General features: G+C 34.3%; 1 protein-coding gene across 4 annotated transcripts in view; it reads right to left on the bottom strand.

Moving 5' to 3' along the window:
• The window catches only part of PROS1 (protein S), a 105474-nt gene that overhangs the window by 21349 nt on the left and 66488 nt on the right, over window positions 1–17637 (bottom strand). For all 4 annotated transcript variants that reach the window (XM_074299820.1, XM_074299819.1, XM_074299822.1 and 1 more), the window contains 2 exons: window positions 13016–13137; window positions 5233–5351 (listed from right to left, as the gene is read on the bottom strand). In XM_074299820.1, coding sequence (XP_074155921.1) covers window positions 5233–5351; window positions 13016–13137 — 241 coding nt within the window. The remainder of the gene's footprint in view (window positions 1–5232; window positions 5352–13015; window positions 13138–17637) is intronic.

Raw genomic sequence — 17637 nt, forward strand, 5'->3', positions numbered from 1 at the left:
AAAAACTGGGCTGAAGAGTTTTCAGAGCCTGCTAGAGTAAAGAACAATAACATTCAAGCTTAGCTTGGCCTGGGCAATAAAAAGCTCTGGAGATAAAATGTTAATTGCTGTGAGAAGAGATGATGTGGGGGAAAAGGAAAAAAAAAACTTTTAAAAACAGCTGTATTTAGTTTGACTCAGTATGTTACCTTCTGAAACATATTGGGTAACTTGTTAATATTGTTAAGTTATGTTTTATGGAATTATCTACCTATTCACTATATTGTGAATCTTAAAAGTTCTGAAGAGAACTGGAAAGAATAATGCAGGATTAGTGGGTTTCTGAAGGGGCTCACTTGAAACAGGAATACAGAAATTAATCAATATGTGAGGTATTAGATATAATTTCATAAATTACATAAACACATAGTAACATAACACAGGCTAGAAGTGATGTAACAGATAACATGAATCAACATGAGGGATTTATACATGTCCATAAGTCCTAGAAATAGACCAAAAGGAATCCATTGTCCATTAGTTTATGTGCCAAGAATCCAATAATTCCTGCAAGTTTTGAAGTCCTGCAATAGTCTCATCAACAATTTTTCATCTCAAGGAATCCAGTGATCTCTGCTGGTTTTCAACATTCTTTATCATCAGCCATGCTCTTTCAGTGGCAAATGTTTCTTAGATCTTCTCCTTTGCTTTTAGGTTTTTCTCTTTTTCTGTCTCTCTCTGATGGACAAGGGGAATACAACTTGTTGGCACCCATCTGATTCCTTCTGCATCTGAGAAAATGCAAGCAAACCCTCTCCCCCAAGCAGTTAACCTATCTGTTCCCTTCCATTCACCATTTTCTGGGTCTCTCTATATCACCTAGTGATTACATTGGAGCTGTTTGCACTGGACACTGCCTTGTTGGTTTAAAAAAATCTGTATTCTCCCCAAATGCAATCCATTTCTGCTATCTGATTGCTTTTTTGTTGGTTGATCATCAGAGTCCTGACCTTCTAAAGGCTCTTTGGGTGTAACCTCAGCTGTCATCATGCCCCACTTATCTTTTGATTGATATCTTGGAGCTGGGCTCCACCTCTCATTTTCCTGGGTCAATCTACATTCTAAGGCCCAGTGGAAGCCCTTGTGGCATTTTGGATATAAATTACATAAACACATAGTAACATAACAAAGGCTAGAAGTGATGTAATAGATAACATGAATCAACCTGAAGGATTTATACATGTCCATAAGTCCTAGAAATAGTCCAAAAGGAATCCATTGTCTCACCCTGTCTTCTCACTCTATCTCCAAATCTACACTGATCTCTTAGATGTCCAACTTTTCCACATTGAAAACATTGATGAGTTTCTCTAGAAGTCCTTTGCCAAGAAGGACCCTGTCTTTCCATGTTCATCATAGTTTGAGTATAAATAAGCATTTGTGCCCACTGTAGCACAGCATCTTATGATCTCCTCTAAAGGAGCATCTTTGTGTAGTCCCCACATAATTCTTTTGCAAACCTCATTGGCATTTTTAATAGCCAAATGTCTGGTCATTATTTCTGTAGCTGCATTCTCTCCAATAGTTCTTATGACAGCAATTTGCAGGTTCATTGGGACCTTGTTCTATCTTTGTGAAAGCTTCCCCTCAATCTTTCTGTCTGGGGAGGGAACCCCAAGCTTCTGTTGCAGCCACTGCGATCTGCTCATACACTGTTGTGGGGTAATTAATCTGTTCTGAATTCTCTCCATACTTACTTTCACCAGCTAGTTTGTCAAAAGTTATTTGTGTGTTAACTCCTGTTTGCCTATTGCATCTGACTTGAATCCTACATAATTCATGATACTCTGAAAGCCACAACAAGTTTTGTCCAAGTTCTAAGCATTTCCTTGCTATGGATTTCCAATCATTTGGGGTTAGGATTTCATAAGCCAAACTATCTAGTAACATTTTAACATAAGAGGATGTAGCCCTATAAAGAGTGCAACCTTTTTTCAAATCCTTAATTTTATCCAAATCAAAAGGAGCATATCTTTTTTGACCTGGAATCAAACTCTTCAATCACAGAGGATGCATCTATAAAATCACTTACATCCTGTCCTTCTCTCTTAGCCTTAACCAATGTTTTTTTCTAATCTTTTCATAGGCTGCTTTACAGATGATTTTTTGTGTCACTGCCTCTCCCTCTTCTCCTTCTCCTTTCACCCATGAAGAGTTAATTGTGGGAGGTAAGTTGGGGGATTGGAAATGATCTAATTTCTCCTGCTGTGAATTCTTATCTGATTCTTCTTCCCTAATTTAGTCGACTCCTCCCCCTTTCTTCCTTTTCTTTAGTCTAAAGCCACTTGGATTAAATTGTATGTATGAAATGTATCTTTGGAAATTGAGTTTGGATTGGAATTGTAGTATTCACCTAGTTGCTCTCCTACTAATTCCCATTCGTCTAGATCCAATTCTTTTTCCATACAAAAACAAGGAAATGAACTGCACAGTTTTTAAAAGTTCAGTGATCCCCTCAAAAATTATAATCAATTCTTGGCTTTTCATAACCTTGACAATGCTCTCTAAACAATTTTCTTGAACAGAAGCAGAAGGCTGTTTTCTAAAAATTTGCCCCATTTCACTGAAATTCTACTTTAACTCTTCAACAAAGTTTCCTTGTTACTCACCCTAATTTCTGGGTCAAAGAGATTTTTCCACTGGATCAGGATCAGAGGCTTTTCCACTAGAATCAGGATTGTGTCAGCCCCACGTTGGGCGCCAAAATGTAATGTTTTCTTTTCTCTAAATTACAAATCGTTCTCTTGGGAGTAGGTCTCTTGGGGAGCTTCTGGAGGCAGTTTTAGTTTGAGTTCAGTTCAATAATCCCAAATCCAGCCAGTCTTTTACTGTCTCTTTCCAAATCTTATCTCCTTCTCTTGGAATTTGGCTAGTTTTATGGAGGCCTTCCTCTCTCCTTGATTCCCCAAGAGCTCTTGTCCGAATGTCTCCAAATCCAAAGGTTTGTCCTTCAGCCTCCAGCCTCTCATCCTCTCAATGTCTCAAGCCAGCATAAATGTCAAAGTTGGAATGAATCAGACTCCTCCTCCCAGAAAGTGGGATTGTGGGCTTCTGTGTGCTTGGCCCTGAGAGTTTCTTGCTTATATGGTGCACACTGAATATACACCGATCATTATATCACAAGGAAACCATTATTTGTTGTAGGACTAAATCAATGCTATATTAGATTTAATCATTGTCTCCTCAGTTCCACTCAGTAGCTTGTTTCAAGTTCTGGCTCATAACAACTCCTTGTGGGGTCAGATCAATCATACTGAATTAGATAATTATTGTCTCTATGCATTCCAGTGACTTAGCACTTTGTAAAGATACTAACAGGACCTGGAAGGAGAACAAGCTGACGTTGAGCTGAAAAGGACTATTCCAGATCCTCTTGACATCAGACACAGCAGTGCTACACAGGAAAGAGGATGGACTCAGCATACCAGAATTAAAGGACCGGTGGACATTCTGAGGATGTGGACTTCCAAACTGAATCCAGAGAAGAAGCTGAGACAAACACTAAAAAGGAACTGATGAACTGCATGTGAAATCTTGATAGTGGTATTGATGTGGGGTACCTTATTGGGGCATTGCCTAAATCAAACAGGTGCACGGCCATGGATGGGAAAGAGTAAGTATGAATGGACTTTTACTTGTCAACCAGAGAAGGTAGATTTCATAGATTGTGGTGAGCATTGAAACAGATGGAGCAAGTTAAATATTGTTTGTAATGATGGTTCAGTGCTTAATTGTGTCTACTAGCATTCATTAGGGAGTAATGAAGGATGTTTGAAGGAATTTAGTTGAAGCCTATTTGTCAAACACCCCATAATCTATTCAAACTGGTGATGCTAATGGGTGGGGAGATGCCTGGCCCCCAGCACATATTATCAAGAGCCCAAGATGGTAGTAATGGATATCAGACATGAATATACATACATACATATATAAATATATATAAATATATATATACATATGTATATATATATATATGTATATATATTTATATATATATATGTAACAGATTAATTCGACTGCAAGCAGTCTTAGAGGTAACAGCTAACCAAACTGCTCAGGCCCTTGATTAGCCAATCAAGTCACCCAGACAAGAAAAGTGGTTTTATAACATAGATTAGTTTTACATTATCTTTTAGCAGACGAAGGAGGGGGTCTGTGAGAAATAAAACCTGTCCACTTGTTGTGTGCAAATTGATGACAACGAACAAGAAGTAAAAGAAATTACTAAGGGCATTTGCAGGATAGTTCATGTGCCTGTATAAATTTGGAAATCTCCCTTCACAAATAGCTGGTGGTCTTGGTTTGATGGTAGCTGGTGGAAACAGCTCTTATGGTATAGACTTATTGCAATCAGTGGTATTACTCTGTTCCCACTATGTTTACCCTGTATAATTACATTGGTAACAAGAATAGTTCAAAGATCACTATCAAGAATCTTACATACAGAGGGTGCCATTAAAACGACAGAAAGAGATATGGGAGGCAGTAGGAGGGGATGATTGAGATGAAGAGATTAACAAGCAATGTGTAGAGATGTTAAATCGAATTTAATCACAATGTTAGTTTTTCATGTGTGTATATATTTATTTATTTATTTATTTAGAGGGGATTGTGTGGGGAAAAGGTAAAGAATTTACAAATTAAGCACATATTGATCAGGGACTGTTATCTAAAGCCTTAAGGCCTCAGCTGAGGAAGCATGTGATTTTAGATAAGGCCTGGTCTTTATATTCTATTGTTCAAAGGACACTGGTGAGAAACTTATACATTTACTGCATTCCACTGACCAAATAGGGGAATAAAAATTATATGACCAATCACACCATATAGAGGGTGTGATTTGAGGAGGTTCTTTGTCTGAATTGTATAAAAATTGTAAAAACTCGAAATGGAATAACTCTCCTACTATGGGTATCTATGGGTCCTTTCGGACCCATAGGCCAGGATGGTCCACTTCTCGAGATTCTAATAAATTCTTTTTATACATCATTTGGAGTGACTCCTGAGTAGTCAGTTTGGGTAGGTGCAAGTGTCCCGAACAATTGCATCACAGAATTGATTTAATATCCCTTCTACAGAATTTTTTTTCCTAATTTCCTAATTCATGCAAGTCAATGTTTCTCCATCCAACATTCTCTTTTTCCTTCCTTGTTTTCTAACCTCTAGAAATAAATAGCTGAAACAGCTGCTCACCTGGTGATTTCTGGCAAACGAAACCTTAAATATAAAACAGGGATCCCAACAAATTGTTCTGCCAAATAGAGTAATTCATAATTTTTTTCAAGGTTCAGAGCAAGACACAATGGAACAGTCTAAAAAAACACAAAGAAAAAAGCATATGTTAGAATCCCCATGGATATGTAATGTTGCACAACTTTGTTCTGGTCCACAGTGGGCATTTTTTGGAGAGAGGAAGGCAAGTATATCCTGTATTTATATAAGCTGAGATTCTCTTTGGGAGTCATAAAATAATAACATTCATACCCATGTATGTCTCATTATCTATCATATTTACTATCTTACATCCCATACTTTTGTAATTCAGTAGTTGTAATATGTGAAATTAAGTATTTCTCAATAATTGTGATTTTTGATTTAGCCAGATATATTTCCTTTCCATTTTTCAATTCCCAATACAACTTACTTTCAGCATTTCTTCCTCCACTGTTGCTAATGCCTTAACTCCAGAGAATATCCATTATAGTATATTATTTCAAGATAATTTTTATTTAAAACACACTTTTTATTTGAATATCTTAAAGAGTTTTAAAAGTCAGTTGTCTCAAAAAAGTCAATAACTATAGTAATATAGTAATTGATAAGCCCAAAGACTCCAGCTTCTTGTTTAAGAACTCACCATTTGACAAAAATTTCTGGGAAAATTAGAAAATATTATGGCAGAAACTAGGTAATTGGCCTACACCTAACACCTTATAGCAAGAAAAGGTTGAAATGAGTTCATGATTTAAACATAAGGGGTGATATGAATGCTTATGTTAATAAGCAAATTAGGATAACAAGGGATAGGCTACCTCTCAGATCTGTGGAGAAGAAATAGCCAAAGAGGAACTAGAAAACATTATGAAATACAAAATGGATAATTTTTATTATATTAAATTAAAAAGATTTTGTACAAACAAAACCAATGCAGCCAAGATTAGAAATTAAGCAAAAGACTGGAGGAAATGTTTCCATCCAAGAATTCTGATAAAAGCTTCATTCCTAAAATATATAGAGAATTGACTCAAATTTATAAGAATACAAGCTATTCTCCAATTGATCAGTAGTCAAAAGATATAAATAGACAATTTTAAAAGAAATCAAAACCATTTTAGTCAAATGAAAAAATTATCTAAATCACTATTGATTAGAGAATTACAAATTAAGACAACTCTGATGTACCACTGCATACCTTTCAGATTGGCTAAAATAACAAGAAAAGACATAATAAATGTTGGAGGAGATTTTGGGGGAAAATGGGATACTAATGCATTGTTGGTAGAGTTGTGAACTAATCCAACTATTCTGGAGAGCAATTTGGAACTACGCCCAAAGAGCTATCAACAGTGCATATTCTTTGGTCCAGCAATGTCTTTACTAAGTCTATTAAAGAGATCATAAAACTGGGGAAAGGACCTACATGTGCACAATGTTTGTGGCAGCCCTTTATTGTAGTGGCAAGGAACTGGAAACTGAGAGGATGTCCATCAGTTGGGGAATGGCTGAATAAGTTATGGTATATGAATGTTATGGAATATTACTTAATGTTATCTGATGCTAAATGAAATGAGCAGCACCAAGGGAACATTGATGATTATGTGATGATCAACTGTAATGGACTTGTCTCTTTTCAACAGTGAATTAAATTGATTCAGGCCAATTTCAATAGATTTGTGATGGAGAGTGAGCCATCTCCATCCAGAGAAAGCATTATGGGGAGTAAATGTGAATCACAACATACTATTTTCACCTTTGTTGTTGAAGTTTGTTTACTATTATTTTTCTTTCTTATTTTTTATTCCTTTTTGATCTGATTTTTCTTGTGCAGGCATAATAAATGTGTTTAGAAGAATTGCATATGTTAATATTGGATTACTTGCTATTTAGGGGAGACGGATGTTTGGAAAGAAGATAAAAATTTATCATATAAGGTTTTGTAAACAGAGGGCATGCTGAAAACTATCTTTGTATGTATTTTGAAAATAAAAAGCTATTATTAAATTTTTTAGTCAATTGTTTCACACCATTTCAGCAAAGTAGAAAAAAGTATTTTAAGAAGTAGAAAGGTCACATGGTGAGCAAAGCATCAAGACCACCCTGGAATTAATATATTATTTCATAATATTTCTCATGTGACGCAGTAGAGCAGACTCATCTCTGAAACTTATTTTGAACTCAATGACCCTTATCTTCATCATCACAAGAGAGCAGAAAAAGCTCTCCATATTGTGGAACAATGCTTTTAAAACAATAGTTTTATTTGGTGTAATGAAAGGAGTTGTGACTTTTTTCTTACTGGTAATTTTTAATAAATGTCATCGGATTTGAGGAAGCACACACAAGTATTTGGTTTTAAGATTCCAACCAAATACATTTGAGTTTTATTTTACAAAATTCTCAGTATCAAGAGGAAACATTAGATGACTAATACACTCATTGTCACCTGAAGTGGTTCAGAAAATTAAAAATTATTGAAATATTTTGTTAGGGAGCAGCTAGGTGGCGCAGTGGATAGAGCACCAGCCCTGAAGTCAGGAGAACCTGACTTCAAATCTGGTCTCAGACACGTAACACTTCCTAGCTGTGTGGTCCTGAGCAAGTCACAACCCCAATTGCCGAGAAAAAAAATAAATAAATAAAATAAAAAAATTGTTAGCTATTTCTGTGATAATAGGTTTACTTTGCTTATTTTTGTATAAAAATGCTTAGGTTTATCTCCAATTTATTCCATATCTATATTTTCATAGTTATTTGAACTATTTTTCCTCCAAAAGACTATGAGCTCATTGATAACAAAGGCTTTTTTTTTTAACTTTTCTCCATATCCTTGGCACTTAGCACAGTGCTTGGAACATGAAAGATACCAACAAATATTAACTGACTAAAAAAGTATAAAATTCAATAAAGAACAGACATGCAGAGGAAAATTATTTGGTATGTATACATATTGGGCCTTGTGTTCAACTTGGGTCTAGTATAAAAATGAGTTAAAGAAGTGATACCTGGGGCAGCTAGTTGGTATAGTGGATAGGGCACCTGCGCAGAACTCAGAAGGACCTGAATTCACATCTGGCCTCAGACACTTAATACTTCCTAAATGTGTGACCCTGGGCAAGTCACTTAACCCCAAGTGCCTCAGAAAAACCTGATACCCTGCCCACTTGGAACTAATATTCTAAAATAGCCGGTATGTTAGCAACCCATAGAAAGCTGAATAGTAAGAAGAGACTGAAGAACAAAATAGTTTCTCTGGTATTTTTGCTAAATGTCATATGTATGACCAAATATAAAATAACAACCATATTCAACTGCAGGAAAGGAATGCAATCAATTTTTTGAATGCAGGATCTAAAAATCCAGTAAAATAAAATTAGAATGTGTAAAGAACTTTGCAAACCTCATACTGTTATATGATTGCAGCACTCATTGTTATTACTTGAGATGAATATGCCAATGATAAAATGTATATTATCTTCTTGAATCAAGCAAGTCATATAATAATCAAAAACCCATTTTAGAGAACAAATGCAAGTTTTATATTAGTAAAAATAAAATTTGGAGCCCAAGACTTATGATTTCATGCACATAGGGGATATAAACACTTTTTCACTGACACAGATCTACAACTCATCTGCAACTTTACCCTCTTAGAAACTTGTTTACAAGACATAAGAAGATTAAATCACTCCCAACTGTCACACAATTAATTAGTATGTTACAGTTCAGGACTTGAACCCAGATAAATGATACAGTAGGAAAAAATCTTAGGACTGGAGACAGAAAGGCATGAGTTGAATTCCTAACTCAAACAATTAACAGCAAATTGACTAGTGAGCAGTTTGCCTCAGTTTCTTGATCTATAAAATAGGGTAATAGCACATACCTTCTAAGATTGTTGTGAAATTAAATGAGGTAATAATTGTAAACTATTTAGTCTACACCCTGGCACATAGTAAGTGCTATATAAATGTCAAGTATCATCTCCATCATCATCATTTTTTAAAATTGTTTTAAAATAAACTTCTACATAGTTTAATCAATTTTAATCTGTTATAGAGTGACTATACACTTGCCCATGTGCAAATGCATATAAAATAATAATACATTCACAATCCTCATCATAATAGTAATAAGCATTATAAAATTCTTACACTATGGTCAATTTAATTAAAGATATGATGTATTCTGTTTCAAGGTATCTGCTAATAAAAAAAAAAAAGTACAATATCTTGGTTGGCTAGGTTAGCCTTTATACTTGGTTTGTGTTTCCAAATGGAAAAATCTGAAGAACTGTATTCATAAGTATAAATTCCTAGAGGCTGGGTATTGAGATTTATGTATATATATGTTATTCTATAAACATATCTTGTATATATGCACAAGTATACAGATATATTCTTGTATTTATATGTATTACTAAAGCCCTCCCCTGGTGACCTATGATAGTATGAAGGTGACCCTGGGTTTTCAAATGTTTTACTAGTAGAGTGAAAGGTCTAGTAATAATAAAAATAATAACAGATATTTGGATAGTGTTTAGTATTTGCTAAGAGCTTTATAACTGTTATCTCATTTTCTTCATCACTTTTTAAGACTGAGCCTCTAGTCATTATCCCATGCTAATTCTTTGTTAGGGGTTTTGGGGGACCAAACCTGGGGCAGTTAGAAGGCACAGTGAATAAAGTTTAAGCCTGGAATCAGCAAGGCCCCATTCATATCCCACTTCAAATAATTAGCAATAGCTATGTGACTCAGGTCACTTAACCTCTGCTTGCCTCAGTTTCCTCATCTGTAAAGTGGAGCATCTATCTCCCAGGGTTTCTGTGAGGATTAAATAAAGTAGTATTGTAAAACACATAGTAGTTGCTATATACATGCTAGCTATTATTTAATTGGGTTATAGTACTCCAAATAAGAAAGCTCCTTCTACTACTATTATCAACAATTGCTCTGCAACTTAGAGAGTTATCTAAACTTGCCCAGGGACATCTGGTCTTTTCGGAGGATGACAGATCATAGTATTATGAATTTTAGAGCAGAATGAGGTCTTAGAAATTATCCAGTCCAACCCCTAGATCACACACCACAGGACCAGGAAGGAAAGGTGATTAGGTCACAATTACACGGGTAGTGCCATAACCTGCATTCAAATCCTGATCCTTTGATTCCTAAATCCAAGACTCTTTCCACTTTCCCAACTCAGGTCTTCCTGTTTCTCAAGCTAGCTGTCTACTTATTATATTACGTTGCCTGAAGGCAATATGTGGACATAAAAATGCTAATATATTAAACATTCTAATAAAAATGCTAAATATCTGGGTGCTAAGTTTTAGAATGATAAGCTTTGTCTTTTATATAAAAATTTTTCAGTATACTATCAAATTTAATTTTGAGTGTGAAGGAAATAGACTTTATTTTGACTAAAATGTGTGTTAATCTACAGATCTTGTTATGTCTCTAAATACATGATATCATTTTTTTTAGTAAAGGAAAAATTATACCCATAAATAACCTACTACTAAACATAAGACTCCTAAATTTCAAGTCTTACTAACTAAAAGCAAGAATAGAATGCACGAATCAGTACAATTATCTTTCACCTAACCCTAACTTTAACCATCAAAGACTGTTTCCACTTGAAGTTGAACATTTTTCAAATATCTGGTAGATCTCAAACTGTGGAATGAGAGAGTCTGAATTTTGTTTCAGATTCAGAATATCAGTCATTGGAAAATGCTTTTTATTAAAGTCTCTTCATGGATGCTTTTTTTCTCACACAAGAAAAAAAGAATTTTAAATCTTTCTGGTTCCTGTAGTGATTTTGCAGAGGTTACACAGCTGCTTTATCAGTGCCTTTCTGATTCTCTACCACTGCTTACCTTTGAATAAGCTCTTATGTTGAAGGGTCTTAGGGTCAATTTACATAAAATAGGCCATGACTAAGGGTTAGTTTTGCTGCACAGAAGTTTTAATGGAAATACTATCACCTTCATAATTTGCTTCTGTTGTTCCAGAAGGAAACAAACATTTGTCAAGTAAGAAACTGTTAAGGTCCAGGAACTATGTTAAGCACTTTACCAATATTATCTCATTTGATCCTCACAACAATACTGGGCAGTAGGTGCTATTATTATCTCCATTTTATACCAGAAGAAACCAAGACAGACAATAGTTACATGACTTGGCCAAGGTCACACAGTAAATATCTAAATCCAGATCTACATTCACATTTTCTTGACATCTAGAAATCTAGATGATTTCTAAGACCTCTAAGCACTCTAACTACTAGACCACCTAGTACAGGAAGAATGTTTAAGAAGAGTTTGACCAATTCATTAAAAGGACAATAGATACACAAAGATGAAATCAAAATGGGTTCATAATTTAGGCATAAAGAATGAGATTATAAATAAATTAGTAGAACATAGGACAGTTTACCACTCAGACTTGTAGAAGAGGAAGGAATTTGGGACCAAAGAAGAACTAGAGATCATTTTTTGATCACAAAATAGAAAATTTTGATTATATCAAGTTAAAAAGCTTTTGTACAAACAAAACTAATACAGACAGGATTAGAAGGGAAGCAATAAACTGGGAAAACGTTTTTACACATAAAGGTTCTGATAAAGGCTTCATATCCAAAATATATAGATAATTGACTCTAATTTATAAAAAATCAAGCCATTCTCCATTTGATAGTCAATTTTCAGATGATGAAATTGAAACTATTTCTACTCATATGAAAGAGTGTTCCAAATCATTATTGATCAGAGAAATGCAAATTAAGACAACTCTGAGATACCACTACACACCTGTCAGATTGGCAAAAATGACAGGAAAAAACAATGACAATTGTTGGAGGGGATGAGGGAAAACTGGGACACTGATGCATTGTTAGTGGAGTTGTGAACAGATCCAACCATTCTGGAGAACAATTTGGAACTATGCTCAAAAAGTTATCAAACTGTGTATACCCTTTGGTCCAGCAGTGTTACTATTGGGATTATATCCCAAAGAGATATTAAAGAAGGGAAAGGGACCTGTATATGCAAAAATGTTTGTGGAAGCCTTTTTCATGGTGGCTAGAAACTGGAAATTAAATGGATGCCCATCAATTGGAGAATGGCTGAGTAAATTATGATATATGAATGTTATGGAATATTATTGTTCTGTAAAAAATGACCAACAGGATGAATACAGAGAGGCTTGGACAGACTTACATGAACTGATGCTAAGTGAAATGAGCAGGACCAGGAGATCATTATGCATTTCAACAATGATACTGTATGAGGATCAATTCTGATTCCTTTATTTTTTTTTTAAAAGAGGATTCCAATTCAGATCCAATTGATCAGTGAAGAACAGTACCAGCTACACCCAGCAAAAGAACATTGGAAAATGAGTGTGGACTGCTTATATTTTTGTTTTTCTTCCCAGGTTATTTTTACTTTTCTAAATCCTATTTTTCTTGTGCAACAAGAGAACTGTATAAATATGTACACGTATATTGTATTTTAGATATACTTTGACAGGTTTAACATGTATGAGATTGCCTGCCACCTAGAGGAGGGGATGAAGGGAAGGAAAGGAAAAGTTGGAGCAGAAGTGATTGCAAGGGTCAATGTTGAAAAATTATCCATGTATTTGTTCTGTCAATAAAAAGCTATAATAAAAAAAGAATAAAGGTGCTCCCCCTCCTCTCAAAAAAAAAGAGGACAATAAAGATGGGGAGAATTTAGCATTTGGAGATTTTTACCTCACAATTCTTCTGATCTTGAGTAAGCCGAAATCCTTTCTTCCCATCACAATAGCAAGAATATCCTCCAGGATGATTGACACAAAGTTGAGCACATATATTTTCTGCACATTCATCTACATCTGTAGGGAAATAGAGCACATACTTGAGAAATCGATGTTCAGTTCAACTTTTTAGCATTGAAAATAACAGATAATATTTCTCCGATGAAACAAATGCCTCTCTCAGATCCTAGCTGTAGGGGGGTAAAATAAAATTTTTAAATGTTTGGCTCTGGAAATTGGAATGATTTATAACAATATATTTCACTCTTGCTTATTAATTTCTTTATTTTTCTTCTCTTCAGATTCTTTTTTGTCTATTTGGGTTTGTATAAACTTTTTACATATTTGATTTAATTATTTAATATTTTCCCCAGTTATATTTAAAATATTTTTTATTTGTTTTTAAAATTTCTGAGTTCTAGGTTCTCTCCCTTATCCACATCCACAATTAAGAAACCACATGGAAAGTTATGCAAAACATTTCCATAAAAATCAAGTTATAAAAGAAAACAGTCCCACCCTACTGAAAAAAAATCAAGAAAAATTAAGAAAGAGAGAGAGAGAGAATAAGAATGCTTCATTCTGTATTCAGATACAATCAGTTCCTTCTCTAGGTAGGGATAGGACTTTTCATCATAAGTCTTTCAGAGTAATCATGGATGATTGTACTACTGAGAATAGCAAAGTCATTTACAGCTGATCATCCCAGAACATTGCTATGATTTATCCATTTATATAGTATATTTCACTTTGAATTCATGGAGGACTTTCAGGTTCTGAGAGCATCCTGCTCATTGATTCTCATGGAACAATAATATTACATCACAAACACTAACCACAATATATTGAGCTTTTCCCCAACTAACGGACATCACCATCCCCTCAATTTCCAATTTTTTTGCCTTGAAGAAAGAGAGCTGCTATGAATATTTTTTGCACATATAGGTCATCTTCTTTTTTAAAAAAAATCTCTTCTGGTATTTATACCTAGTAAATGGTGTTGTTAGGTCAAAAGATATAGATGAATTTATAGCCTTTAAGACACAGATCATATATTTTGGTCATTTAACAATTGGAGCACAGTTCTTATTTTTTATAAATTTTTATAAATTTCCCTCTGTGTTTGAAAAATGAAGTTTTATCCAAGAAACTTGCTTTGAAATTGTTTTTTTTTTACAATTAATATTGTTAACTGTAGTTTCCCCCATTTATTTCCTCTCTTTTTTCATCCTGTCCTCCTCAAAAGTGTTTTGAGATATTAACTCCTTCCCTCCCCAAATATGTCCTCTCTTTTATCACCCTCTTCTTCTTCTCATATTCCCATTCCTAGCCTATTTTCCTGCAGGGTAAGATAGATTTTTATACCCCTACTGAGTATGTATGCTATTTCCTTTTTTAATTTTTTTATTCAATAGTTTTTATTTATCAGATATTTGCATGGGTAATTTTATAACATTGACAATTACCAAACCATTTGTTCCAATTTTTCCCCTCCTCTCTCCCCCCTCCCAGATAGCAGGTCGACCAATACATGTTAAATATGTTAGAGTATAAATTAAATACAATATATGTATACATGACCAAACAGTTGTTTTGCTGAACAAAAAGAATCAGACTTTGAAATAGAGTACATTTAGCCTGTGAAGGAAATCCAAAATGCAGGCAGACAAAATTAGAGGGATTGGAAATTCTAGATCGTGGTTCATAGTCATCTCCCAGAGTTCTTTGGCTGAGTGTAGCTGGTTCAGTTAATTACTGCTCTATTGGAACTGATTTAGTTCATCTCATTGTTGGAGAGGGCCACATCCATCAGAATTGATCATCATGCAGTATTGTTGTTGAAGTATATAATGATCTCCTGGTCCTGCTCATTTCACTCAGCATCAGTTCATGTAAGTCTCTCCAGGCCTCTCTGAAATCATCCTGTTGGTCATTTCTTACAGAACAATAATATAACATAATATTCATAAACCACAGTTTATTCAGCCTATCTCCAATTGATGGGCATCCACATAGTTTCCAGTTTCTGGCCACCACAAAGAGGGCTGCCAGAAACATTCTTGCACATTCAGGTCCCTTTCCCTTCTTTAAGATCTCTCTGGGATATAAGCCCAATAGTAATATTGCTGGATCAAAGAGTATGCACAGTTTGATAACTTTTTGAGCATAGTTCCAAATTGCTCTCCAAAATGGCTGGATGTATTCACAGTTCCACCAACAATGTATTAGTATCTCTGTTTTCCCACATCCCCTCCAACATTCTGCATTACCTTTCACTGTCATTCTAGCCAATCTGACAGGTGTGTAGTGGTATCTCAGAGTTGTCTTAATTTGCATTTCTCTGATTATTAATGATTTGGAGCATCTTTTCATATGACTAGAAATAGTTTCAATTTCTTAATCCGAGAATTGTCTGTTCATATCTTTTGACCATTTATCAATGGGAGATTGGTTTGTTTTCTTATATATTAGTCAATTCTCTATATATTTTGGAAATGAGGCCTTTATCTGAACCTTTGACTGTAAAAATGTTTTCCCAGTTTATTGTTTCCCTTCTAATCCTATTTGCATTTGATTTTGTTTGTACAAAAAATTTGCAATTAGATATAATCAAAGCTTTCTCTTTTGTGATCAATAATGATCTCTAGTTCTTTTTTGGTCATGAATTCATTCCTCTTCCACAGATCTGAGAAGTAAATTATCCTATGTTCCTCTAATTTATTTATAATCTCATTCTTTTTTCCTAGGTCATGAACCCATTTTGACCTGACCTTGGTGTATGGTGTGAAGTGTGGATCAATGCCTAGTTTCTGCCATATTAATTTCCAGTTATCCCAGCAATTTTTGTTAAACATTGAGTTCTTATGCCAAAGGCTGGGATCCATGGGTTTGTCAAACACTAGGTTGTTAGAGTTATTAATTATTTTGTCCTTTGGGCCTAACCTATTCCACTGATCATCTAGTCTATTTCTTAGCCAATACCAAATGGTTTTGGTAACCGCTGCTTTATAATATAATTTTAGATCTGATATAACTAGGTCACCTTCATTTGATTTTTTTTTTCATTAATTCCCTTGAAATTCTTGACCTTTTGTTTTTCCATATGAACTTTGTTGTTATTTTTTCTAGGTCATTAAAATAATTTTTGGGAAGTCTGATTGGTATGGTGCTAAATAAATGTACTAGTTTAGGTAGTATTGTCATCTTTATTATATTTGCTCGCCCTATCCAAGAGCATTTAATACTTTCCCAATTGGTTAGATCAAACTTAATTTCTGTACAAAGTGTTTTGCAGTTTTGCTCATATAGTTTGTAACTCTAACTGTTGGACTTTGTTAGTGACATAAAAGAATGCTGATAATTTATGTGGATTTATTTTGTATCCTGCAACTTTGCTAAAGGTATGAATTATTTCTAATAACTTTTTAGTTGAATCTTTGGGATTCTCTATGTATACGATCATATCATCAGCAAAGAGTGATAATTTGGTTTCCTCTTTACCTGCTTTAATTCCTTTAATCTCTTTCTCCACTCTTATTGTGAAAGCTAGCATTTCTAATACAACATTGAATAGTAATGGTGATAATGGACAACCTTGTTTCACCCCTGATCTTAATGGGAATGGTTGCAATCTTTTCCCATTACATATGATGCTTATTGATGGTTTTAAATAGATACTACTGATTATTTTAAGGAAAAGTCCATTTATTCCTATACTCTCAAGTGTTTTTAATAGGAATGGATATTGGATTTTATCAAATGCTTTTTCTGCATCTATTGAGATGATCATATGATTTTTGTTAATTTGATTATTAATATGGCCAATTATACTGATAGTTTTCCTAATATTGAACCAGCCTTGCATAACTGGTATAAATCCTACTTGATCACGGTGTATTATCCTGGGGATGATTTTCTGTAGTCTTTTTGCTAATATCTTATTTAAGATTTTAGAATCAATATTCATTAGGGGGATTGGTCTATAGTTTTTTTTCTCCATTTTTAACCTACCTTGTTTGAGTATCAGTACCATATCGGTGTCATAAAAGGAATTTGGTAGGCCTCCTTCATTCCCTATTTTTTCAAATAGTTTATATGACATTGGAGCTATTTGTTCTTTGAATGTTTGGTAGAATTCACCTGTGAATCCATCTGGTCCTGAAGATTTTTTCTTAGGGAGTTGATTAATAGCTTGTTCTATTTTTTTTTTCTGAAATGGGACTATTTAAGCAATTTACTTCCTCCTCTGTTAATCTGGAAATCCTATACTTTTGGAGGTAGTCCTCCATTTCACTTAGATTATCAAATTTATTGGCATAAAGTTGGGCAAAGTAATTCATTATTTCTCTAATCTCCTCCTCATTGGTGGACAGTTCCCCCATTTCATTTTTAAGACTAACAATTTGATTTTCCTCTCTCTTTTTTCTAATGAGATTTACCAAAGGTTTATCTATTTTATGGGTTTTTCCATAAAACCAACTCTTAGTTTTATGTATTAGTTCAATAGTATTTGTACTTTCAATATTATTAATTTTTCCTTATAATTTTAGAATTTCAAGTTTAGTATTTGATTGGGGG

This window comes from Sminthopsis crassicaudata, chromosome 3 (genome assembly GCF_048593235.1).
Source record: "Sminthopsis crassicaudata isolate SCR6 chromosome 3, ASM4859323v1, whole genome shotgun sequence".
NCBI lineage: Eukaryota > Metazoa > Chordata > Mammalia > Dasyuromorphia > Dasyuridae > Sminthopsis > Sminthopsis crassicaudata.